Source organism: Botrytis sinoallii (assembly GCF_014898435.1).
Source record: "Botrytis sinoallii strain Bc 23 chromosome Unknown BSIN_025, whole genome shotgun sequence".
NCBI lineage: Eukaryota > Fungi > Ascomycota > Leotiomycetes > Helotiales > Sclerotiniaceae > Botrytis > Botrytis sinoallii.
The window spans coordinates 214498-238327 of NW_024066052.1; the positions used below are offsets into that span (position 1 = coordinate 214498).

At 43.5% G+C, this 23830-nt stretch overlaps 6 protein-coding genes across 6 annotated transcripts; 4 read left to right on the plus strand and 2 right to left on the minus strand.

The window, feature by feature from the left end:
* Positions 1–64: 64 nt before the first annotated feature.
* EAF02_010392 (uncharacterized protein) lies at positions 65–327 on the plus strand (the record flags this gene model as incomplete). The annotated part of the gene is made up of 2 exons (XM_038906440.1): positions 65–212; positions 266–327. 2 exons carry the CDS (start codon positions 65–67, stop codon positions 325–327), a joined length of 210 nt encoding a protein of 69 aa, XP_038753704.1.
* Positions 328–1453: 1126 nt separating this feature from the next.
* EAF02_010393 (uncharacterized protein) lies at positions 1454–3298 on the minus strand (the record flags this gene model as incomplete). Its single annotated transcript, XM_038906441.1, has 5 exons — positions 1454–1718; positions 1781–2074; positions 2134–2251; positions 2299–2426; positions 2481–3298. 5 exons carry the CDS (start codon positions 3296–3298, stop codon positions 1454–1456), a joined length of 1623 nt encoding a protein of 540 aa, XP_038753705.1.
* Positions 3299–6543: 3245 nt separating this feature from the next.
* Positions 6544–12295, plus strand: EAF02_010394 (uncharacterized protein). The gene is made up of 2 exons (XM_038906442.1): positions 6544–8964; positions 9018–12295. The coding sequence occupies exons 1-2, from the start codon at positions 6705–6707 to the stop codon at positions 9116–9118; spliced, it is 2361 nt and encodes a 786-aa protein (XP_038753706.1). The 5' UTR covers positions 6544–6704; the 3' UTR covers positions 9119–12295.
* Positions 12296–14465: 2170 nt separating this feature from the next.
* Positions 14466–16853, plus strand: EAF02_010395 (uncharacterized protein; the record flags this gene model as incomplete). Its single annotated transcript, XM_038906443.1, has 3 exons — positions 14466–15533; positions 15592–16604; positions 16709–16853. The coding sequence occupies 3 exons, from the start codon at positions 14466–14468 to the stop codon at positions 16851–16853; spliced, it is 2226 nt and encodes a 741-aa protein (XP_038753707.1).
* Positions 16854–18039: 1186 nt separating this feature from the next.
* EAF02_010396 (uncharacterized protein) lies at positions 18040–19358 on the minus strand (the record flags this gene model as incomplete). The annotated part of the gene is made up of 4 exons (XM_038906444.1): positions 18040–18936; positions 19010–19156; positions 19249–19292; positions 19352–19358. The coding sequence occupies 4 exons, from the start codon at positions 19356–19358 to the stop codon at positions 18040–18042; spliced, it is 1095 nt and encodes a 364-aa protein (XP_038753708.1).
* A 2262-nt stretch (positions 19359–21620) lies between these two features.
* EAF02_010397 (uncharacterized protein) lies at positions 21621–23507 on the plus strand (the record flags this gene model as incomplete). Its single annotated transcript, XM_038906445.1, has 1 exon — positions 21621–23507. One exon carries the CDS (start codon positions 21621–21623, stop codon positions 23505–23507), a length of 1887 nt encoding a protein of 628 aa, XP_038753709.1.
* Positions 23508–23830: the final 323 nt, after the last annotated feature.

Below are 23830 nucleotides of genomic sequence, written 5' to 3' on the forward strand. Positions count from 1 at the left end.
CTACCGTTTGGTACGAATGCAGGCTCGGGGACATTAGAATACGGCCGTGAGAAGTTGATCTGACATGAAAGAAGATGCATCGAGATTTGAATCGTTCCAATTTGCATCAATCTACAAGTTCAACTTCCTCTCGTTTAACCCAGACCTACTCGTAGCTTCCGCTCTATTGACCAAGATAGGTGGCGAGTCGGAAGAAACTGCTTTAGGGGGAAGTAATTGATTCGTAAGTACGCGATGTGGGTATATGATACAAAAAAAGTACAAGACAGTGGAAATGGCCTGCAGGTTGCAGATGTAGCAGGTTCTATGCAACTAGCGAGTAAGTGAAGGGGTTCTCTCTTTCTCCTCTTGCGAGGGAGAGGGGAAATCATCCTGTACCTAGGTCCTTCAAGCAACGAAGTGGAATCAAACTGCATGTGCGGACAACAATTACTGGAGCTGGAACTTCTACATACAGTATCTAAAGTACAGATCAAAAATAGTATCTATCTCCGAAGCTCCCCCAAAGTCGGGAACCCTCTCGGATCCTGGATCCATTGATACCGGTACCATGATACGACATGTCCTCCAAAGTCCAACACAACAACACACACAACACACACTTCACATGGTCGACCCAATATGTATCGTGTTGCCATATCCACTCCTCACTTGTACAAGAATAACAAAGTAGTCGGTGGTACCTTGCGGTGAGCTCATGACGATTCAATGAGACCGAAAACAGTTGGTAGAACCCGAGATAACCGACCAATCTTCAATGTGGGGGGGGATGACCTCGACCACCAGTTTTCCATTCGATCTTCTTGTTATCCCGATAAATTGGCGAACCATGAGAAAAGAACTTCCCCAAAGCATCCACTCTCGGTCTCCACTTTCCCACCAGTCTAGTAAAAATCTACTCGGTATCAAAACGGAATAAAATGCGAAGGGAGACCTTCATGCACTGCATGCTACCAAGGAGCTACAGTACCTAGCAATATAGTCTCTTTATGATCTATCATATGAATTTCGTGTGAAGAGAGGTTAACAAATCCTTCGTTCTTTTCCGGAACCGAACAAACACTTCAGTACGACGTATCTCGTAACTGCCACCTAGGTTGCCATTGGGGTTATCTCACAAACGCCGCTTGCTTTTAAATCAACACAATTTTCCAGTCACGTTCAAATGTTGACCCTGCTGGCAACAAAGAAAAAAGGACAACAATCGGGCCATTCTCAAGCTAAGCCACCGGGAAAATGGAAGATCCAATTGATCGGTTGGACTTAACTAACGCATCGTTGAATATGTCTCGCGGGAAAATAGATTATATACATCACGTGATACGTAAAACCCACCCTCGTCGCCGACGAAGTGTGAAACTGGCGCCATCTATATGTGCAGACTTTTCATCCCATAAATACCAATCCCCAGCCAATGTAAATTCAGCCCATATATTCAGAATGTTGGTACATTTTAAAAGGTCCCTTTTGAAGCGAAGTATGCCCGTATCTCCTCAGCAACGCCTTCTGGTATCACGAAAACCGGGTGGAGAGTCCCCACCCTATCCTCTTCATCATATATCTGTGTTGTCTCAACATAAGGCTCGGCCGTCCATTGATACGGTGAAACGAGCGTTCCACTCGATTCCGTTTTCTGTGCAGACGTGTTGAAATGCCACTTATGCTGTGCGGAACTAAGACCTGCCAAAACATAGCATGTGTGATACGAATCAGAGCGACTATAATAGAAGATCAGCATTCATGTGGAGCGGAAAAGAAGAGATCGGCTCTTCATGCTTACTGGCTGGGCTTATCCCTCAATCCACCCCGATTTCCTGTATCCTGACAACAGCAGAGGATGTACCTGATCAAACCGTCGCGGCTGTAGAGATTCACCGAATCTGGATTCGAGAATGGCCCTGTTTGAGTTTGCTGCGTTGGACCTTCAAGGCACGCTTCTAATAGAGGCCAGCATCCTCCAACCCAATGGGAGTAGCATCCGTCGACTAACTTATTCGTGCGACCTGAGAAGCCGCCTTCCGGCGCATATTGACGTGCTGATAGCCATGAAATGAAGCCGGGTACGTCAAGATACCTAGATATGTGTTAGCATAGTGATTCGTGGATGATTATAGATATGTAATTTTGACCTACTGAGGTATCATGATGTGTGGTTCACCTAAAATGCACAAACAGCCTAATGCTAAGAACGCATACGCTCCATGGGCTTCGACATTAGGTCGAGCACCTATACCGCCCTCAAATGTTTGACCTATTCTATTAGCACAAGTTTTAATTTCTTCTTTGTTTTGAACATACATCTCGAGATCCATTCCGGAAGTCCATCGATGAAAGTAGTATAGTTTGATGATCTCGCCGGAGCATCTTGGGGAAGATCGAGAGGTAAACTTAGGAGTGTAATGAGAATCAGAGCACAATATGCACCACTTTGAAAAGTATCAGTTACCCGTCCTCCATCGTCCTACTTCTGGAAGGCTTACCGAATATCTTCCTCGCCACCCACAGCCATTCTAAAACCCCCAGTAGACATTTTCAAGCTACCTAGCCATTTCCACATTGCTTTGCGATCAATGATATCCAAAGCTTCTTGCCCACCTACCATGGAAATTGATAGAATGTTTGCATAGGTAGTGGCCAAATGTGACATCTGACCATTTCCTCCACCAAACCCTCCAGTCGCATTCTGTATGGGTCGACATGTTGAAATGATTTTTTGTCGATATGATGATACATCTTCTCCCAGGGTTGAGAGACCAGCCAATGCCCAGTAGAACATCCATGGTCTGCTTGCATCAGCAGCGACATATGCCGAGGGCAACTTTTGTAGATTCTTATGAAGGAACTGAATATGCTTTTTTCGATTCAGATGTGGAACCCCATATGGATTATAGGTCAATCCAGCTTCTTTTCCCGAAAGGAAAGGAAGACATTCTTGAATGGTTTGATCTTGAAGATGAGATGTCTGAGTCTGCAACTGATCGTGGAGTAGGGGATACTCCGTGAAGGTATCGGGAATCATATTCATAAAAGCCTCTGCTGTGATTGGTCGGGATGAGCCGTAAACTATATCTTCATCAGTTCCAGCCTCAATATCTGCTTGGGATGATGAAGATTCTTGTATAATAAAACCAGATTTTTGTGCTTGAATTTCTAGTGAATCATCATTCAAAAGTTGATCTAGTTTGCTGGAAGGAAATAGAGATGAAGACTTTTTATTCGAGTCCTTCTTCTCTTCCATTGCACGTCGATTGAACTTCACACTATGGTGAGTCTTCTTTCCTTTGATAGTGAAAGTCATGTGGGTTGGTTGTTTTTTTGTCTAAGATTCCAGGAATACAATGATCTTCGATTATGATTCGCTATTGGCCTTTACTATTGTTTTACTGATTGATGTTTCGAGGTTGACCAGGTCAGTGGCTCGCTTACAAAAAAACTTACCACAAGAGCCACAGAAGGCTACCAAAGCGTGAAAGTCCATCTTTATCTCGTAGGTATCCCGAGGTCTTTATCAAAAATCCGCATTTGGGTGAATTTGTACCATTGCCGACGTAGAATCTTTGTGTTCAATATGCCGACATAGGATATTTGTGTTCAAAATTCAACTGAAGATGCAATGCAAGCAACGTTCCATACGTCTTCCACGATTGTTCCAAAGATCCAAAAATGTAATTCTGTTGCAACACATTTACATTTGCATTCGCATTTGCATTTACATTCACGAAATGCAAGTTGCCGCGAGGCGAGACTGCAAGCAAGTTAAATCTCTCTATTTTGATAGTTGGGCTGTCATCCTTCGGCCATTGCCGACCTATGATTACTGGTGGTACAGTGCCATTTTGCCCAAAGCATGTATCTGCAGATGTTGAATGCCAGCCAGGGCTCTAATTCGTTCGGGAGCCTGATCAATTCTATTACCTTTTGCCCTTTCACTCGCAGCACATCAAATCCGCATCATAAAGCACAATGGTGAAGGATGTATGTAACTTGAGGATAGTGGCAAATAATTGTTGACGGCCCAAAGGAAGCTTTGAAGGAAGAGAAGAAGAGATAATCATACATAAAACATGAGATGACAACTCTTCTCCGACACTGACAAATCTCCAATTTCACAACAAAACGTTTCACTACTTAACAGGGGGCGCGGTATGCGAGGAATATGTCGGCATGCGCTGATTTGCAGAACGTTTTCGGATTGACCAATAAAGAGATCCGAAAGGAAATTCATCCGCTGCAGGCGTGTGGTGTTGACTCTTGAGGCGTTTTTGCATGAATGTCAATATGCAGCTATCGGAGGGATGGGCCGTTCTATTAGAGGATAGGATACGAGGAATTTTTAATCAAGAAGCCATCGTGGGTTACACTGCTTGGATAGCACCTACTCAATCAATACATTTTGGACATGAAAGTAGGTATTGGTGCCAAGTTAATGATGAAATTGCGAAACGATGAGGGGAAGGAGGGGTGGAAAATGAGGGGCATAAATGTTAATCGCATATGGCGGCTGTTCGTTGATTGCTTCTTTATCTTATCATACAATCTTCGTACCTGGTGGTGTCTCAGATCTCGTTGGCACGTTGTCAAGGTCCACCAGTAATTCATCTATGCGGTGCGAATGTAGACACACATTGTACCAGACAGGATAGTTGAGATTTTCTCAATCCGAAATTGTTTCGACAGAAGGCATTTGTGAAATGCCGGTAGATATCTAGTTAGGCACGGGAGGGTGGTACAAGGCGAACGTAAGCAGCATAGCGTTAATCATTGATGAAGATCATCTATTATCACTCCGATAAGAATTGATTGTGGTTGAGGTTGAATTGAGTTCATTGCAGGACGGGATTCCCTGGTTCGCTGCTACCTCAATGTTGCATCTCTGACGCCTCCTTCGTGTAGAACATATGGAGATGAGATAGAAAGTTACAGTCGATGGACGGTCAGAATCCTCATTTGATTGCTGTACATGTAAGTAAATGAAGTGGTGGTCACCATCTTACCATATTCTTCCAGGTCCCATCACCCATACACAGGATAACTGCCCGGTTCATCATACACTCAAAGTTCTTGTAGAGTCAGTTCTTGAGGTTTGACAACGCTTGAAACAAAGTTTAGACCGAATTGGATTTTTCTGGATTGTGATAACTCGGATGCTAAGCTCACTCTACCCTCTCGGGTCTAGGCGAAAGATCTGACATGCCGAAGCCAAAAAGAGAGACGTGCACTCAACAAACTAGGGGATTTTGAAGAAATTTGAGAAAAAACTTCGTAGGGAGAGGCAGAGAGGGTCCAGGGGACCATCTTATCATCTTTGGCGTCGTAGATGTGGGAAAGGGTTTAAAAAAAGCATACAAAACTCTACGAGGGCGTGTTTTTGATGAGGGCCCGGGTCCGTGCGCAAGCACTTTTCACACCAAAAGTCATCTATTTTAGAATTCAATATTAAATTTAATTAATATTATTATATATTTGAAATCTTGTATATAGGTAGATTTTAATATAAAAATTTGAAATATAATTTTAGATTTTTTATAAAACTTTTCAATCTGATTAAAATCCATATGGAATTATTAGAACTTAAAATTGTTATAAAAAAAATGTTTATTTTAAAAATTGAAATTCTATATAAGATTTATCAATCAATATCTTATTGAAATTTTAAAAAACTAATACTGAAATAATTATTTATTAAATCTTTAAATATATTCTGAATTTCAAAACTTTATAATAAATATTTGAATTATATTTTATTTATAAAAATAGGAAATAAAATATGGTTTTGGTGAGGAAATTCGCTTAAATTTTATTCGGGCCCTCATCAAAAACACGCCCTTGTAATCGTAGGATAGATCCGAAAGATATTGATTGGCAGAGCAACCATTGAGTCAAAATGGAGACCTCAGCCATCTCAATTGGAGATTCCAAAGTCTTTAGTCGGATGTCCAGAACCTCTTCTAGCAATCGCCACTGAAATCATTCGATCTCGTCTACTCCGTCCATATAGCGTTCGGGAATCCATTTCATGATTTGTTGTTCCAGTAGATTTTCATGTCCTGTACGGAGCACTATTTATTGACAGGTGTTGTTCTTGACTCAAATTAGTGGTAAGTAGGTAGGGAAAGCCTAGCACCCGCTATTATATAGCCATTGTTTTAGGTACTGCGCCGCTAATTCGAGCATCAATCGTAACTACTCAGAGGCTATTTCTCCACTTCCCTAACTTCCAGCCCCTCTTGAAAAATAGAGGGTTAACTTACAGTGGGAGCCCACTAGGTATCAAGCTACTCTGCGTCTTAAGACTCCTTCCAATCACTATTGCTTGTTATTTTCATGGGTGAGCCCTGAAAACTGCTCTGTCTTCTAGGGACTTCTCCAAAATCTACCATAGAAATCGAATCCATTGGACACATGACTTCTCTGCTCGCAGTAGTCTCATGCTGCCCCATGCAGTAAGAAGACGCTTGTGGTTCCAGCCGTCACACCTGATTCGGCGAAGGCTTGCCAGTGGGCTCAAAATGGCTGGGGTCGTATAAGTTTGCCGAAATCCCACACCGCTCCTTATGTGGATCCTACCCTCACCCTACGAACTTCTACTACCAATAGGCCACACACCGACTAACATCGTGAGGTTTTCCTCTTCTTCAAAGAGCGGTGTCTTCGACCCTCTTTCTTACAATACTATTGACCATTCCAACAAGTAATCCGCGACAATGAGCTCAAATCTTGACTTCTCGCCAGAAGGTCTGTTAGACCTTTCGTTCGAGCAACGTGACCCACGATACCAATTTACCAATATGACTACGCGTTCGACTTGGCCATTGCCGTTGGATATGGCCTCAGGAGGATCTGACGACCGACGGGAAACTTCGCCAGGACATAGTGGACACCAACAGTATCAAACCGGACATCATCATAATTCTCCCACGTTATTGACAGATTGGCCGATACAACAGCAACCACAGCATTTGTCACCCCAGCAACTTTCCCCTCAGCAATTGTCGCAATTTATCCCGGATAACTCGTTGATGGGACCACAATATACATTTGGCAGCCCGTACCAAACTTCACCTCTCGACTATGGCTTACCTGCAACCACACAAGCAGCTCTCGAAGCCAGTCTCCAGATGGAAGCTCCATTCAACGGACTCACACAGACGGTCGAGGCACAGGCGAATCAATGGCAGGATTGGCATGAATTCGAGTATGCGATGAATTTTACCTCGAACCATGGAATCCCAAGTATAGGACGACAAAGTCTGGGAAGCAACTCACCTACGGGTACGTACTTGGAAGTGCTCTCGTTACCCAGTTCGAGTAGCGATCACGGATGGTCGACAGTCGATACGTACCAGGATTTCAACACCTATCAACAAGCGCAAAACCAAGCAATTTTCAACCCCGGGCAAACATTACATTTGCGAAGTCACTCGGACTCATCGCAATCTGATGGTCACCAATCGATAGATACGTTTGGCAGTTTTGAGGATTTGTCAGGATACCCATATTCGCCGTACTCACCGGGCTCGGATAGCTATTTGGATGTGACGGGTGGACACAGGAATTGTTTCCACGGCGAAGCACACCACCACAGCCACGATATTATCAGTCCCGCCGCAGCCGTTCCCCCGCAACCCATCCAAGCTCCATCTACAAAATCCACGGCGGCTTCAACAACCTCCAACCGCACCTCCCCATCCAACACCTCATCGCCTCCCGCGAGAAGAAACTCCGCACCCCGCAAGAGCCCCACGGCCAAAGCCACCAAACCGGTCATCCGCCGCACCTCCAACGGAAAGAAGGATGCCCCCCCAACTGAGAAGCGCGTTGGACGAAGACGCGGCCCCTTATTACCAGAGCAGCGCAAACAAGCTAGCGAAATAAGGAAATTGCGAGCCTGTCTCCGCTGTAAATTCTTGAAGAAGACGTGCGACAAGGGTGAGCCCTGTGCGGGATGTCAACCTTCGCACGCTCGTTTGTGGCAGGTGCCGTGTACGCGTATCGATATCAAGGATATTGGTTACTTCATGAAGGACTGGAAGGCAGATTATGAACGTCACGTGGGGAGAGGTGTGTCTGTTTACAATATCAAGGGATTCTCGCAAAAGGAGGAGTTGCTTTGGATTACTCATGGGTATGGATTTGCTCTGCCGATTATGGCGAGAGAGGTTTACGTGAGTGATGATAGTTGCTTTAACGTCGACTGGGTTGAGGGTGATCACGAAGAACCCATCGAGTTTGAAACTCGCACCGAGAGAATGTCTGCTGGTTCCGAAGGTGTCTCGAATGAAGCATTATCTGAGTACCTCGATAAACACATTGATGGGCCTTTTGAAGAATTCATCGATGAGTATTTTGAGGGCACCCCATTCATTACCGAGATCTTGAAGACCGCTCACCGCTACTACATGAAAGAGAAGGTTTCCGTCGTCCGCAAGGCATTGAAACTCGTTCTTGCCTACAACCTCACCTTGCACGTTACCATGGTCGAGCAAAGAGGAGACGAGCACCCGATGGAAGGAATCATCGAAGACGAGGACTCCAAATTCAACGGAAAGGTCGTCGCTCCCGTCATGATCAATTTCCAAATCAAATGTGCCCTCGCCGACATGTGGCGTGAACTTCAAAAGGAGATTCTCGAGGAATTATCCTCGCTATACTCTAGCGTGTACAGTGGCGACAGACTCAAGAACTGGCCTACAATCTTCATGCTTGCATCGATTCTCCTCGCCGTATGGGAAGAAATGCAATTTGATTGTCATTACCGCGTTCCCGACCAAGCAGCCGTCAACAAATTCTGCAACGATATGGAAACCACCCCAGTAGGTGTCATTGTCGGATTATTCCATGCTATCTCTCAAAAACTCCCTGCGTTTACCGATTGGGAAACGAGAAGACATGGTCAACTCCTCAACAACAACGTAGCTGTCTGCGAAGCCATGACCGAAATGAGAGGTCACGTAACCAAGCATGGTTTGTCCCCCCTCAAACAATCCAACACAACACAACTAACCCACTCCATGTAGAATCCTACCTCAAAACCCGACCGGACGCCAAATTTGACCGTCGCGACTTCGACTGTCTCTCCAACAAATTCCTCTCCAAACTCGTCATTCGCGCAAATTAATCCTCCTCCTCCATCTATCCCCATTTGCAAATATATACCTATCTACCTACCTACCTACCCAGCTACCGCCCGCTATATAAACCCCCTCCTGTACAAACCCGTTACCCATCTCCGGTTTCCGGTACCAAGATAACGAATTCAATGCTCTTCATGACCACCCATGACATGATATGAAAAAAGAAAACGATTGCAGGAATATGTTTTTCCACCTTTTCTCTTTCTCTCTCTTTTAGAGAAAGCTAGAAAAAAACGAATGAAAAGAATAATTTGTTAATTTCCTATTTTTATTTTACGTTTTTTTTTTTGTTTTGGGTCAACGGCATAGCGTTTTGGTTGTTTTTTGAATTTTTCCTCTATTTTTTTCTTCTCCTTTTCTTTTCAATCTTTTATCAATCATCATCATCATCCGAAGCAAAAAGTTTCCTCCCTCCCTCCCCAATCAACTCAACGACCCCCTTTAACGAAACAAACGAAACATGTTGATTTTTGTTGTTCCATGTATGTATGCATGTATGTTTGTATATCTGATCAGATTTTCAAGAATTCTTCTTTAAATCTCCATCTCATCATTCCATACATACATACATACAAACCGACAAAATCCACCCCCCTTTAACGAAGATCATGGAATTAAAGAACGCTTAACGTTTACATGTCAATGTTTTTATGTTTCTACGGACCCCTATGTCATTTTTATTATTCATTATTCACTATTCATCTATCCCTCTCACTGCGTTTTCTTTCCCAGCCTCTCACGGAATAAATGGATGGAGAGAGAGGTGTTTATTTTATTTTATTTACTCTCATCTGATCTGATCTCGTCGTCATGGTTTCTCTCAAGCGTTTATTTAAAAGAAGGCAGAAGAAATGATCGAAGTAACTGCCGAAATATGAACCCTATGAAAAGATTATTATTATGGCATGGCGTGCATTGAACTTATTTATCTCTCGATTTGTTTTTCTCTCTCTCTTTTTTTGTCTATGGAATGGGGGAAATCAATGCGGCATGCGATGGGATGGGATGAAAGATGGGCGAAGAGCAATGGCGCGAGCGAGGGGTGTTTTTTAGCTGCGAGGGAGAGAGGGAGAGAGGGAGAGAGTATGGAGAAGGAGGAGGAGGATGTGTATACGAAGTTATTGGTTGCTGGACGCAAGAAAGGCATATTTTTATACATGGGGAGAATTTTCGGGGAGGGAAGGGTCGTAGATAAAAACACCAAAATTTAAAGCCTTTTCACTTGATGAATATTTAAGATTTTTGAAGATGTTGATACTTTGATGTGCTTGTTGTATGTTTCTTCTGAATATTTAGATGTATGCCTAGTATGTTGTGCATTTTGAAATTCGAATTTTGGATAGATACTTGTTTGTGTAGGCTGAGTGGTACTTGTTCGTATACTTGTAAAGTACCCTCACTTTGTATAATGAGGACTTACTTGGGGGTTTCTTCGGTGATCTCTCGGATGCGAGATGCTGACTGTTGCGTTCTTTTATATGCACGCCGCACGCGGTTATCACCGACCAGGGAATCGAAAAGATGGAATGAATTAAACTTTGGGATTGATCGGATGAAAAGATTTGATGGCTTGTTTCTTGAGAGAGAATTTACATTTCTGCTAGATTTTCAGTGTGAAGGCGTTGAATGATAAAATCGAGAGGCAAAGAAAGCCAAATCTAGAATTCACGAGACGAAGGAAAATTTGTATGCGTAGCCCAATCCTTTCAAAAAGAGGTCATATTTTTGAGGACCATCAATCAATGTATGTAGACGTGGGTTGAATAGCTGTAAACTTACTCGCATCTTCAATAATACCACCTACAACGTATGTACAGATTGTACGTCCTTACCTCTCATCTTCCCATCAGTTTTACATCCATCCATTGCCGACTTGCCAGACAGATTCGGAGTTTTTGACCGGTGTCCCAAGATATTCTCTTCGAAAAGGGCTGGCATCTCCGAGGCCTCATCGGGGTTTCTGGTACCAGATACACATATGAAAGGAATCATACGTTCTTTCCCTCTTTGAACCTTGGAAATGGGTCAGCTGCTGACCAAGTGTACCAAGAAAAAGGATTTATTTATGTAGGAGTATGCACACTGTTTCTCTGCTTCTGTATTGCGTTGTCCAATTTATGCACCTGCATTTGGGCCCTGGATTGGTCGGTCATGGACAGGCCGATATTGAAAGTTGACTGAGTGATCCAGTTGATTGCAAGAATCAGGGATGTTGATACCATTTTCCATTTCCTTAATCTGTGATCCTTTATCTATTCTCGTGATTGGGATTGCAATATTGAGCAGGGAAATGACGTATCATGAAAGGAAACCCTTTTTGTAGATTTTGATGATTTGGAGAGGAGAGTAAAGTTTGGATTATGCGATAACTTGCTGCTACTTGCTAGTGCATTGCGAGATATTCTATGCAGGAGTTTGAAACGGAAAGTGCATCGGATTGTGTACAACTGGCAGTTTTTGGCTGCAAGGTGCAGATTTAAGTTAAGCATCAAGCATTGAGACTGAGACTGAGACTAAGACTGAGACTAAGACTGAGACCAAGACTGAGAGACGACGAGTAGAAAGGCGATCAATTATTGGAACTGCGATAGAGACATCTGATGGATGGGTCCGAGTACGGAGGCGATGAGGCGATGAAAAGCAAAAGAAGGAAAAAGGAGAGAGGTTGGAAAGATGGTTGATGATATGATAAACATTGTCCTTTCTTTCCACGATTCATTCATCTATTGATTCTCTTCATCGTAAAGCCAAATCCCAGTTGAGCGAGACCGAGTTGAGGTAGAAGGCGGGGTCAATGGCAAACTAATCCATTATAGGAAAGGTCTAGAGCTGATAAGGGGGAGTTGCTCAGTTCTCAAGGTGTTGACGGTGTTGACGGTGTTGACGTTTGGAATTTGAGTATATTCATCATTCATCACCCCTGGACAGCATTATCTCGTACCAAGAAGATATTGATGATTATGATGTGAATGCGAGTAAGCAGTATGAATGATTACAGGACAATATGGATATGGATGTGAACGTACGATGACTAAGAAGAACTTATCTAGTAATGAGGTATTCCGTAGAAAGTACACCGTATTGATTTATAATCATTCATCTACTCCGGTACTCGTACTCACCTATTACTATTCACTCAGGTCCAGATTCCGAGAAGATTCCATTCTCCTTTCCAAATCCATATGTACAGCCTCGGAAGATTCAGGCTGAATCGAGAGAACGAGAGAATCTATCGATTGAATAGAAATCCCTAGAAGGAACGAGTCAACGGTGAGTAAAGAAGGCGAAGGCGCAGCAGTACCTTGATCTTACGCCTACCTATGGACCTATCCGATGGAGCGGTGATTCATTCACTCATTCTTACTAACCTGGAAACTCTAAAAGGTGGCGTGGCGCTAAGCGATAAGGCAAGTTCAATGCGGTTCCTCCTTTGAATACCTACTTAAACACTCCATCTCACCCTCAAACATCTCCCTCTTTTTTCCATCATACAACTCCATCAACTCTCTCTCCACCACAACTTCTTTTGATTTTCAATAAATCATCATCTACAATATCATCTACTTCATCAAAAGATTAATACTACAAAAACATCATCATGCAGATCTTCGTCAAGACTCGTAAGTTGTCACCTCTCCATTTGCCGTCTGCGAGTGGCATTGCCACTTCACTTCCCAAAGCAGCTTCCATCAACACTTTCATCAATAATTCTATCAATAATTCTATCAAAAACATCTGCTAACATGTGTTTGCTACAGTCACTGGAAAGACCATCACCCTTGAGGTTGAATCTTCCGATACCATCGACAACGTCAAGGCCAAGATCCAGGATAAGGAGGGAATCCCACCTGACCAACAGCGTTTGATTTTCGCCGGAAAGCAACTTGAGGATGGTCGCACTTTGAGTGATTACAACATCCAAAAGGAGTCCACTCTCCATCTCGTTCTCCGCCTTCGTGGTGGTATGCAAATCTGTAAGTTGATCCCTTTTGCCATCGCATAACGCCACAGTTCACTAACATCAACATAGTCGTCAAGACTCTGACTGGTAAGACCATCACCCTCGAGGTTGAGTCTTCCGATACCATCGACAATGTCAAGGCCAAGATCCAAGACAAGGAAGGCATTCCTCCCGATCAACAGCGTTTAATTTTCGCCGGTAAACAACTCGAGGATGGTCGTACCCTCTCCGACTACAACATTCAAAAGGAATCTACTCTTCACTTAGTCCTCAGACTTCGTGGCGGTATGCAAATCTTCGTCAAGACCCTCACTGGAAAGACAATCACTTTGGAGGTTGAGTCATCAGACACTATCGACAATGTGAAGGCTAAGATCCAAGATAAGGAGGGTATCCCACCTGATCAACAACGTCTTATCTTTGCTGGTAAGCAACTTGAAGATGGCCGCACTCTTTCCGACTACAACATCCAAAAGGAATCAACCTTACATTTGGTCCTTCGTCTTCGTGGTGGTATGCAGATTTTCGTTAAGACCTTGACCGGAAAGACCATTACATTAGAAGTAGAATCGTCAGATACTATTGATAACGTTAAGGCTAAGATCCAAGATAAGGAGGGTATCCCACCCGACCAACAACGATTGATCTTTGCTGGAAAGCAGTTGGAGGACGGCAGAACCCTTTCGGATTACAACATTCAAAAGGAATCCACATTGCACTTGGTGCTCCGTCTTCGGGGTGGTCAATAAATGTTTTTGATTTTATCTGCACATATATTCTTTAGGCGTTTAACGATGACCTGATCCAATGGTGTTATGGGGGGGCTGGGTTAGCAGGTTCTCATCATAGTGCACTGGCATGTGCCACAACATTGATAGTATTCAATAGTCAAAACTATATTTTTGACATTTAACTCTACACTCTTATGAATGTGATATTGAATGAAGGATTGTGATTGTGATTGTAATTGTAATTAGTATGTAAACAGTAAATACCATTGCTTCACTTCCTTATCGTACATGAACTGGAGTTGGAGATAATGACGGTGTTATGCTCCACTACATCCACTCATGAAGCTAAAGTGATGCGAGGCTGCAGCCGCACAATGAAATTTATATCCCAGAACCTTTCATGTCCACAATACCTTGTGTGCTACAACACCTGAAAAACTACTTTTTGATACGAACGCAACTCTGATGCGATAAACTACGTATTAACAATCCATATCTACTCTTCGCGCTTTTAATTGCCAGACGCATTTTTTTCAACGAGCAGCCCGCGCCACGGTTCCCGCAAGCCCCCACCACGAAGCTTTCGCATGGCATTCGTTTCATGCAGTCGTGAAAGAAATTATGAATGAATGAAGAAGTATGCCATCATACTTTTATCATCTCAAATTCGAATTGTATCCTTTACCAGATTTAGACCCAGAGAAAGTGAGTACGAGAGAAAGGGAGAGGGAAGTGTGGGTTCCTGGTGAGGGAACGGATATTTTTGGCTGTACACCATCATCCACAGGCGGAGCTTGCGCCTGGCCGAAACATAAACCTGTTCTTTGGGATCAACATAGGAGGAGAAAGGGAGGCACTGGGAGCTCGGCAGGTTCTGTGCTGGAAAGAAGCTCGAGAGATATTATAAAGGGAACTGAGAATCAAATACAGGCGGGCAGTTTGCAGGGTGCCCAGAACGGAGATCTAGGTTCGGAAGTAGCAAAAGGGGGAGTCATTGATTGCGGACCTTCACGGCAGACACGACCTGACGAGTCGAAAAATCTGATAGTATTGAGCACGACGAAAAATTCGCAATTAGAAATCGCACCTCCGAGCGCGAGTTTGGTGGGTAAGAAAAGAGATCTGCGAACTTCGAAAAGGGATTGGAGGTTTGGGAGGGTTAGGGTTGAAGCATTGGATATGGATGGCGCGAGGGGATATCATCGTAGAGGGGAGGGTAGCCAGGGTGGTATTGTCATGAATGCTGGGCTAGAACCGGGTGGTCGAGTTACAAAGGCGAGATTCGAGGAATTACATACTATAGGGGAGGATGGGTTAGAGTTGAAGAATACGGAGGTGGGATGGGGAGTGGTGCATTTGTATAGGGAGGGGGAGGAAACACCTGGATTGATGGGGGTGGAAGTTTATAACGCAGATACTGCGGCGAATCCCACGAATGATGCACAAAGTAACGGGTCGAGTGAGTCCGATGGAAATGATAGTGCAGAGGATTGTACTTTACTATGCATACCTGCTGTGCCGAGTTATCTTACGCCGAGAGATTTCTTGGGATTTGTGGGAGAGAAGACAATGTATGAGGTTAGCCATTTTAGAATGGTTATGACGGGGCGGATGAACAGGTATATGGTACTTATGAAGTTTAGAGACGGCAATGTGGCAAAGAAATGGAAGGCAGAATGGGATGGTAAAGTCTTTAATAGTATGGAGGTATGTTTTCACTTTGGTAGAAGATATCTTTGTTTAGAACTGACGATATTCAATGTAGCCAGAAACCTGCCATGTCATGTTTATAAAGTCAATCACTTTCCAAACTCCCACCTCCTCCAAATCAAATACAAGTTTTCCAGAATTATCCCACGATCCTTTTACACCAGCTCCGATGCAAAATAACCTCAAACCTTTCCCTCCTCCAACTCCAAATCTCGTCGAACTTCCCACCTGTCCTGTCTGCCTCGAAAGAATGGACGATACAACGGGCCTCTTTACGATTCTCTGTCAACATGTCTTTCACTGTGCATGTCTCGAAAAATGGCGTGGCACAGGTTGTCCCGTTTGTCGACATACCAATCCCTCACTAGCGATCGCTTCTCGACAGTCTACTACACCCTATGATCCCGACAATCCACCGTTTGGAAGTGGTGAAGCATCACTATGTAGTGTTTGTGATTGCACAGATGATCTCTGGATCTGTCTCATATGCGGAAACGTCGGATGCGGACGCTACAAAGGCGGGCACGCCAAAGAACACTGGAAAGATTCGGCGCATAACTTTGCCCTGGAAATCGAAACCCAACATGTATGGGATTACGCGGGTGATATTTGGGTTCATCGACTCATTCGCGATAAAGGCGATAATAGTAAAGTCATCGAACTCCCCTCGTCACGTTCTAGGGGTGCGTTGGCGCCCGCAGAAGATGTGGATATGGTTCCGCGGGAAAAACTCGAAAATGCAGGATTGGAATTCACGCATCTTTTGACGTCGCAGTTGGAGAGTCAGAGGGTTTATTTCGAGGAGTTGGTCGGCAAAGCGGTTGCGAAGGCGAGCGCGGCGAGTGAGAAAGCTAGTCTTGCGAGTCGCGATGCGGAAGTGGCGTTGGGGAGGTTGAGGGAGTTGGAGGAGAAGTATCGGAAATTGAGTGGGGATACGCTGCCGAGTTTGGAGAGGGAGTTGGAGAGGGAGAAGAGGAAGGCGGAGAAGGCGCAGGAGCTTGCGAGGGGGATGGGGAAGAGTTTGAGGGAGGAGAAGAAGGTTTCGGAGGGGTTGATGGAGAGGATTGGGTTTGTGAATGAAGGGGTTAGGAGAAGGAGGAGGAGATGAGAGGGGTGAGGGAGGAATGTGAGGAGTTGAGGGAGGCGAATAGGGATTTGATGGTTATGATTAGTGGGAGGGAGAAGATTAGGGAGATGGAGGAGGCGGGGGAGTTGGGTGAGGGTGAGGCGGAGGCCGCGGGGGTTAGTGTGGGGGAGAAGGAGAAGGAGAAGGACGGGAGAAAGAGGAAGAAGGGGAAGGGAAAGGGGAAGAAATAGGGATGCGGATGGGGATTGATGACTGATGATGAGAAGAAAAGCTTCTATTTTGGCGTAACATATCAGGGTTGGCGATTGGGTTCTAGGTTGGCGTAATTGGGAAACGAAACGAAAGGAATTGAGGTGATATTGTATTGCATTGCATTGCATTGCATTTCTTGCTCGATACATGGAATGAATGAATGAATGCATGAATGCATGAATCAATACAATGTATCTCTACGAGTAGTCAGTCAGGTACAATCAGGTCTATAGGTAAATCAAAAGGAAACACATATTATGTATATCTCGTATATCTCGTAGATATTCATCAGAAAGATCTGTGAAAATGTTATTCTGTCTATACATACCTAAGATCCATTCTCCCCATGTCTCTCTCTCTCTCTCTCTCCCTCCTTCACTTCCAAAACACACAATACAATAATACAATAAAAATCACAATTCCCAACTCACAATACAAATCACAATTCCCAACTCACAATTCCCAACTCACAATTCCCAACTCACAATTCCCAACTCACAATTCCCAACTCACAATTCACAAATACAACACAACTCACAACTCACAACTCTACACCTCTACACCCCTACACCACACCTCGCTAACAACTTAACTTCTTAACTTATAATTGCCTCATCTCAACCATTCATTTCAATCAACTTTTTATTTCAATGAGAGGAGATATCAATCATATATAGATATGCATGCATGCCACATTGCATACCCAATACCATAACTAACCATCCATACCAATATCCCTACACATACACATACATACACTATACCCTCCGGCCAAGAGCAACAAAAAGAACAGAGCAGAACTAGCACCATTGAGATTTGGAAACAGTCTTGGAAAAAAAATTGCAAATGTTCATCTCTAGAATTTCTTTGGCCCCCCCCCCCCCCCCCCCAAAAAGAAAAGAAAAAATTGCATGCATCCATAAAAACATGTAATGCGTGACCCTTTTAACCCCCAAAGCCAAAAGCCAAAGCCCGAATTCAATAAGATACGATAGAGAAATGGCAAAAAACGGCCAGGTAATGAAGTCCATCCATGAATTACTTTACTCCTTCCCTTCCTCGTACCCTCATTTCTTCTCTCCACAACTTTTCATCCAAAAAGGTATCTCTGATCATTTTTCCTCTACTTCAAATCTGTTACTCGTCCAGCGATCCTTTCCCTCCTTACATAATAATGGCCGGAACGTCAACATTAGCCTTGATGCTCTTATGTGGGAGAATGCTACCTCCGTTTACATAAATCTCATCACCAATCGTAACGTCGTCACCCAATACACTGACATTTTCCAAACGTGCCCATTTACCGATAGTAGAGTTCCAGCCTACGATGGTGCTCTTGACCCAAGCGTGATCCTTGACTTTGGAGCCCTCGAGGAGAACACAACGTTGTAAACGGACACCATCACCGATAACAACATTAGGACCAATTGTTACGTTGGGACCAATGCGGCAGTTCTTGCCAATCTTGGCAGAAGGATCGATCAAGACATTGCCGCCGTGTACGTATGGGGTATTGGGTGGAGTAAGGAGCTTGGAGCCCTTCTTGGTAAGGGAGGAGAGATAAAGACAAGTTCCGGAGAGGAAATCCTTGGGTTGCCCAACATCCATCCAGAATCCTTCCAAGTCGAAAGAGTGCAATTGACCATCGGCGCAAATGGCAGGGAAAGTCTCTTGTTCGATGGAGGTTGGGCGGAGGTCGATGCGCTTGAGGACACTTGGGTTCAAGATGTAGATACCAGCGTTAATGCGGTTTCCAACGAATTCGACGGGCTTCTCTACGAATCGATCGATTCTGGATGCGTGGTTTGGCTTATGGACAACGACACCATATTTGGATGGTTCTTCAACCTTGGTTACGACAATGGTACCTTCATCACCGTGCTTCTTGTGGAAAGCAGCCAAATCTGCGAAAGGATATTCACAGATGACATCCGAGTTGAGAACGAAGAAAGGAGCATCATCCTTTCCGAGAATTTCTTCTGCGAGCTTCAGAGGACCGGCTGTACCTAATGGTTCGGATTCGATGGAGAATGTGATTTTAACGTTGAATCTTTCCTCGTACTATGTGTGCCTGCATTAACTTCTGCGGTGTAACCCAAGAATTTTTTTTCTGGGTGGTAGTAGTGAATCATACCTCAGCCAAATACTTTTCCATAACCTCTGGACGATAATTGACGGCCAACACAATATCTGTGACTCCAGCTTCTGCCAAGGCTTCAACTTGATGCAAAATCATGCGCTTGTTACCGAATTCGACTAAAGGTTTTGGGAGGGTCAGAGTCTATGGGTGGCAGTCAGTTGAAAGCTCTGTAGCTTGTGCGAAGGGCGCCATGTAGATTTCGAGTATCGTATCATGGCATTGGGAGAACGTACGAGTGGGCGGAGACGGGTGCCAAAGCCACCGACAAGAATGAGAGCTGTGTGAATATGTTAGCAATGCATTGCCAAAAGGACTGCGAATGCGGAAGCCGCGTACCCTTCATTTTGATAGATTGGAAGAAGTGAAATGTGTAGAAAGGTTGTATGTAATTCTAGTTCTACCCCACAGTTTAAGAGGATAAGAACAAGTGTCGAGAAGATCTAAGATTGAGTTGGATGTTGATCACCACGTCTACTTAATGGAAGATGGTGAATGTAGAGGTGTCCTTGTGAATTGGATATGCTCAAGCACGATTGGAATTGTGAAGGAGAAAAGAAGATGTAGATGGTACAATTAAAATTGATTCGAAATAGAAATCAACGAATGTATTTGTTGCTATTAAAGGATGTAGCAAAGAGAAGATTGAATTGAATTAAAAGAGTTCAAAGTTGTCTTCTTGTGTTGTCGTTGTTGAAGTTGGAAAGAATTTATGTTGAGAAGATGTTTAGGTGTACGGTAAGTGTAAGTGTAAGTGTAAGTGTATGTGTGAGTGTGAGTATAAGTGTGCGTACAAAGTAGTAATAAGGGTTTGGAGGGTCGTATGAGAGAAGGCCACTGTGTCAATGGATGGATGAATGGATGGATGGATGCAACTAACTACTAACTACTAACAACTACTACCAACTACCTAGGTAATAATCAATCAATCTATTTTGGGGGAGGGGGGGATGGGATGGAGGGATGAACAGTATCTCAGTCAATTCTCGTCAACCGTTTTATCGTACTGGGGAAAGGGGCTACGCAGTTAAGCCGTAGAAGGAATCAAATCAAAATAATAAGTGGCTCTTCATGGCTCTTGAATAAGATTGAAGATTAAAAGGTTGCATTCATGCCATTCAATTGGCTCCAAGTTATATAATCCAATGAATTCCATCCAAAGAACACGTTCTCGACTTTTATATGGTCGACTCTAACTTCTCTTGCTAGCGTATATTTAAAATTGAAGGACATACTCCGTGGTCGAATGATTGAAGTTGATGATATTCCTGGGGAGGTGGTAGCTATATGGCTTGGGTCCAATGGCAAGATGCATATTCTCATGTCAGTATTGCCTGCTCGCATCATATATTGTATGTATTAGATGAGATGTATTATATTTATTAATCAATGCTGGCGTGCACTCCTATTCCTTCGACTCATGTATGGTTGACGATATACACACAGAAAGTCAAATGACTGCGGGCAGGTACGGATAGCGAAAGGATGTACAATGTAAAGATTGGCACATCTCGATAAATGCATGGTAGTTGAGATGTAATAGAGACCTGTTTCGTACCTGGGTAACATGTAGTAAAGTATCTATCCATATATCATGACTTTGAAAATAGGAGTACACACGGAGTACACGAGTATTAAGGTTAGAAAGAAATCAAAACTACCTCTCTGTCTACGTAAGGTTAATAAGTCTTGGCTATAAGGAAACCCCGTCAATCTTCATCTTACAAACAACCTCCTTCATCCCCCTATTCGCAAACTCAAAAAGATTGAAGATGCCATGTCGAAGTGTGTCTACATCGTATCCCCTTTCCATCCATCGTACATATCATGATTTAATCCCCCCAATATAATCATCACCATCGCCACTACCACCAATACAACACCACACACCACAACACAATACCTCCAAACCCCACGACAAACTTCCCCATCGGAATTCAAGCAGCAAGAATCGTATCAAAAACTAGGTAGTCATCCTCTCGTGTTCTTCAATGGCATAAAAGTCGTAAGATGTACTGATACATGCTTCCCCCGCCTTCCTCCCCCTTCATACGAGGTGGTGGAAGTCGCCGATCCAAACTATCGTTGCCCTTCCGTATCAGACAGCATCACGAGATGTGAAAAAAAAAAAGATAATGTGGCAGTGCATGAAAACTAAACTTCACTCTATCCAAGACGCCACATCCCTCGGCGGTTTTATGAGTTGGTTGCCGATCAAACATCAATTACGTCGTCTTGTTTGCTGACGCTTGTCGTCAATACTCGAGCATTGTTGTCACTCAGCACAAATGCCAAATATGAGAAACTGATGTTGCGATTCTTGTTTGCACGATAATATATGACAATCTACATATTCTAGCTTTTCCCTCGAGCTTCATCACTGTTTGTTGGAACAAGAGTTTTCGCAAATGGTTCGGGTTACCATAGTTGGTAATCCATCCATCCATCCATCCATTTTTGATCCGAGCTTGCTGGATTAATCAAATCATGCCTATTGGTATATCACCAATCTCATGAACAACATGAGCAGCCCCGAATATTCAATGAAACAGCCATCCTGAAAAACGTCGCACAATTTATCTGCATTTTGCGAGATCCCTTCACAAAAATGACTCCCTACTCCCAACCCCTTTCCCTTCCCAACCGCGAAATTCGCATCCTCATCCTTCAACCCCTAAGCCAAGGCACCCCAATTCAATGCACTGTCGAAACCATCTCTCTCCTCTCCCATCCTTCATACGAAGCATTATCCTACGTCTGGGGCGATGCTTCTATCCGACAAACCATCATATTCAATGGCACTCCCTTCTCCGTTACTCAAAATCTGGCTATTGCACTACATTATCTCAGGCTACCTCTTGAACCGCGAAGACTTTGGGTTGATGCCATCTGTATCAATCAATCCGATATTAAAGAACGCAATGAACAGGTCACGCTGATGGGTGAAATTTATTCTCTGGCGAGACCAGTTTTGGTTTGGTTAGGTGAGACCTTTGAGGGGTGTGAGGAGGCTTTTGATTTGATGTCTAAAATCGCTATTGCGTGTGAAGATGAAATTATGGAAGAGAAGTCTCAAACCATGTTTTCCTTTTATATAGAGCTTGTTAAGAAAGAATGGTTTACTCGTCTGTGGACCATACAAGAACTGGCACTAGCGGATCAGGAGCCTCTAGTTGGTTGTGGATCTACCTGGACTACCTGGAGTGTACTGTCAGAAGTCTGGCAAAAAGTTGCAATGATAGAATTCACGAAGATGGGAATGATTATGATGGAACGTGGCGATGAAAATGAGAATACACACAAGACTGCTGTTTCGCAGGGTGTACGCACCAGTGCTATCAAAATTGATCTTCTCAATAATGTACGCACGGCAGTTACTGATAAAAAGGGTGAAGATCTCCGGGATCTATTACTCAACACCGTTACATCTAAAGCAACAGAACCTAAAGATAGGATATATGGTTTACTAGGCATGATGGGTTCCTCAGACCGAAAAACCATCACAGTAGATTACAGTCGATCTCTAGGAACAATTTACGCAGACGCCATATCCCACATCTTTCATAAAGGAATAGGACCTTTCTTTCTTGCTGGTTTGGAACTAGCTGGTCCAAATCCCCCATTCCAGTATTCTTCCTTTCCATCATGGGTGCCAAGGTTAGGCAGTGAATCTCTTCTTCATTCTACTCTCTATCATCCCCCAGGTATAGGAGTCTCGGGAGCAGGCAGCACTGCCATCAATGGCCACATATCTCCCGATCTCAAAACCCTCTACATAAGAGGTCTTCCCATCGATACCATTACCGAAAAATTTACCTTTGGCCCAGATGATAATTGTCTCACCCAACTCGCCCACATTGAAGAAATGGTTCTCAAAGCAAAAAATCTCGCGACCCTCCACTCACATCATCGCCCCTACCTCCACACCTTCAAAACCAAAGAACCAGTATGGAGAACCCTCATCACAAACAAACTCTACACCGGAGCCGGCCGTGGAGTTGCACCAGAAGCTTATGGCGAGATGTACGACATCCTACTAAACGACAATTCGCAGCACCACCACACCAATCATAATATTTCCCGTCAAAACAACGATAGCTCGCACAACGACGATGAGAGAATTAGAGACTATAGACTCTCTCTCCTAAACTGCCTCCCGAACTCCGCTTTCTTCATCACCACCACGGGGTTTTATGGCATGGCTCCTAAGTCGGTAGAAACTGGAGATCAAATAGCGATTTGGTTTGGGGCAGCTGCTCCTTTTGTTTTGAGAAGGTGGGATGTGAAGGGACAAAACCCTTCGCATGATATTGATAGTAAGCATTCCGATACTGCAAAAGAAGGACAAAGCCACCGAGAAGGAAACGAAAAAGAACAAAGTGAGATCTTTGCAGCAGTATCCGTAGCATATGTAGCAGGTATCATGGATGGAGAAATAGTCGATGAGGTGTATTGTGAGGATTTGGAAGAAGATGTTGTGTTTACTGTTCGATAGGTAGGAGGATGATGATGGGTTTCTTTACGTAAGTAGGTGGGTAGGTAGATGGTTTTTTTACTTCTAAGTTTGTGTTTTGTGAGGGAATTGTAGAATTTATTGGGTTATTTATTTTTCTATCTATCTATATCTTTATATACCTAGATAGGTAGATAGATAGATATATAATTCAAAATCGAAATTAAGAATTTTCTGTAAAATAATAGATTACTTATAAGTTTTATATATATAATGAATAGATGGATAGATAAACAAATAAGTAAATAGATAGATGTAGTTTTGTATATATAGAACCTAGATATTCAGATATTCAGAATAATAAC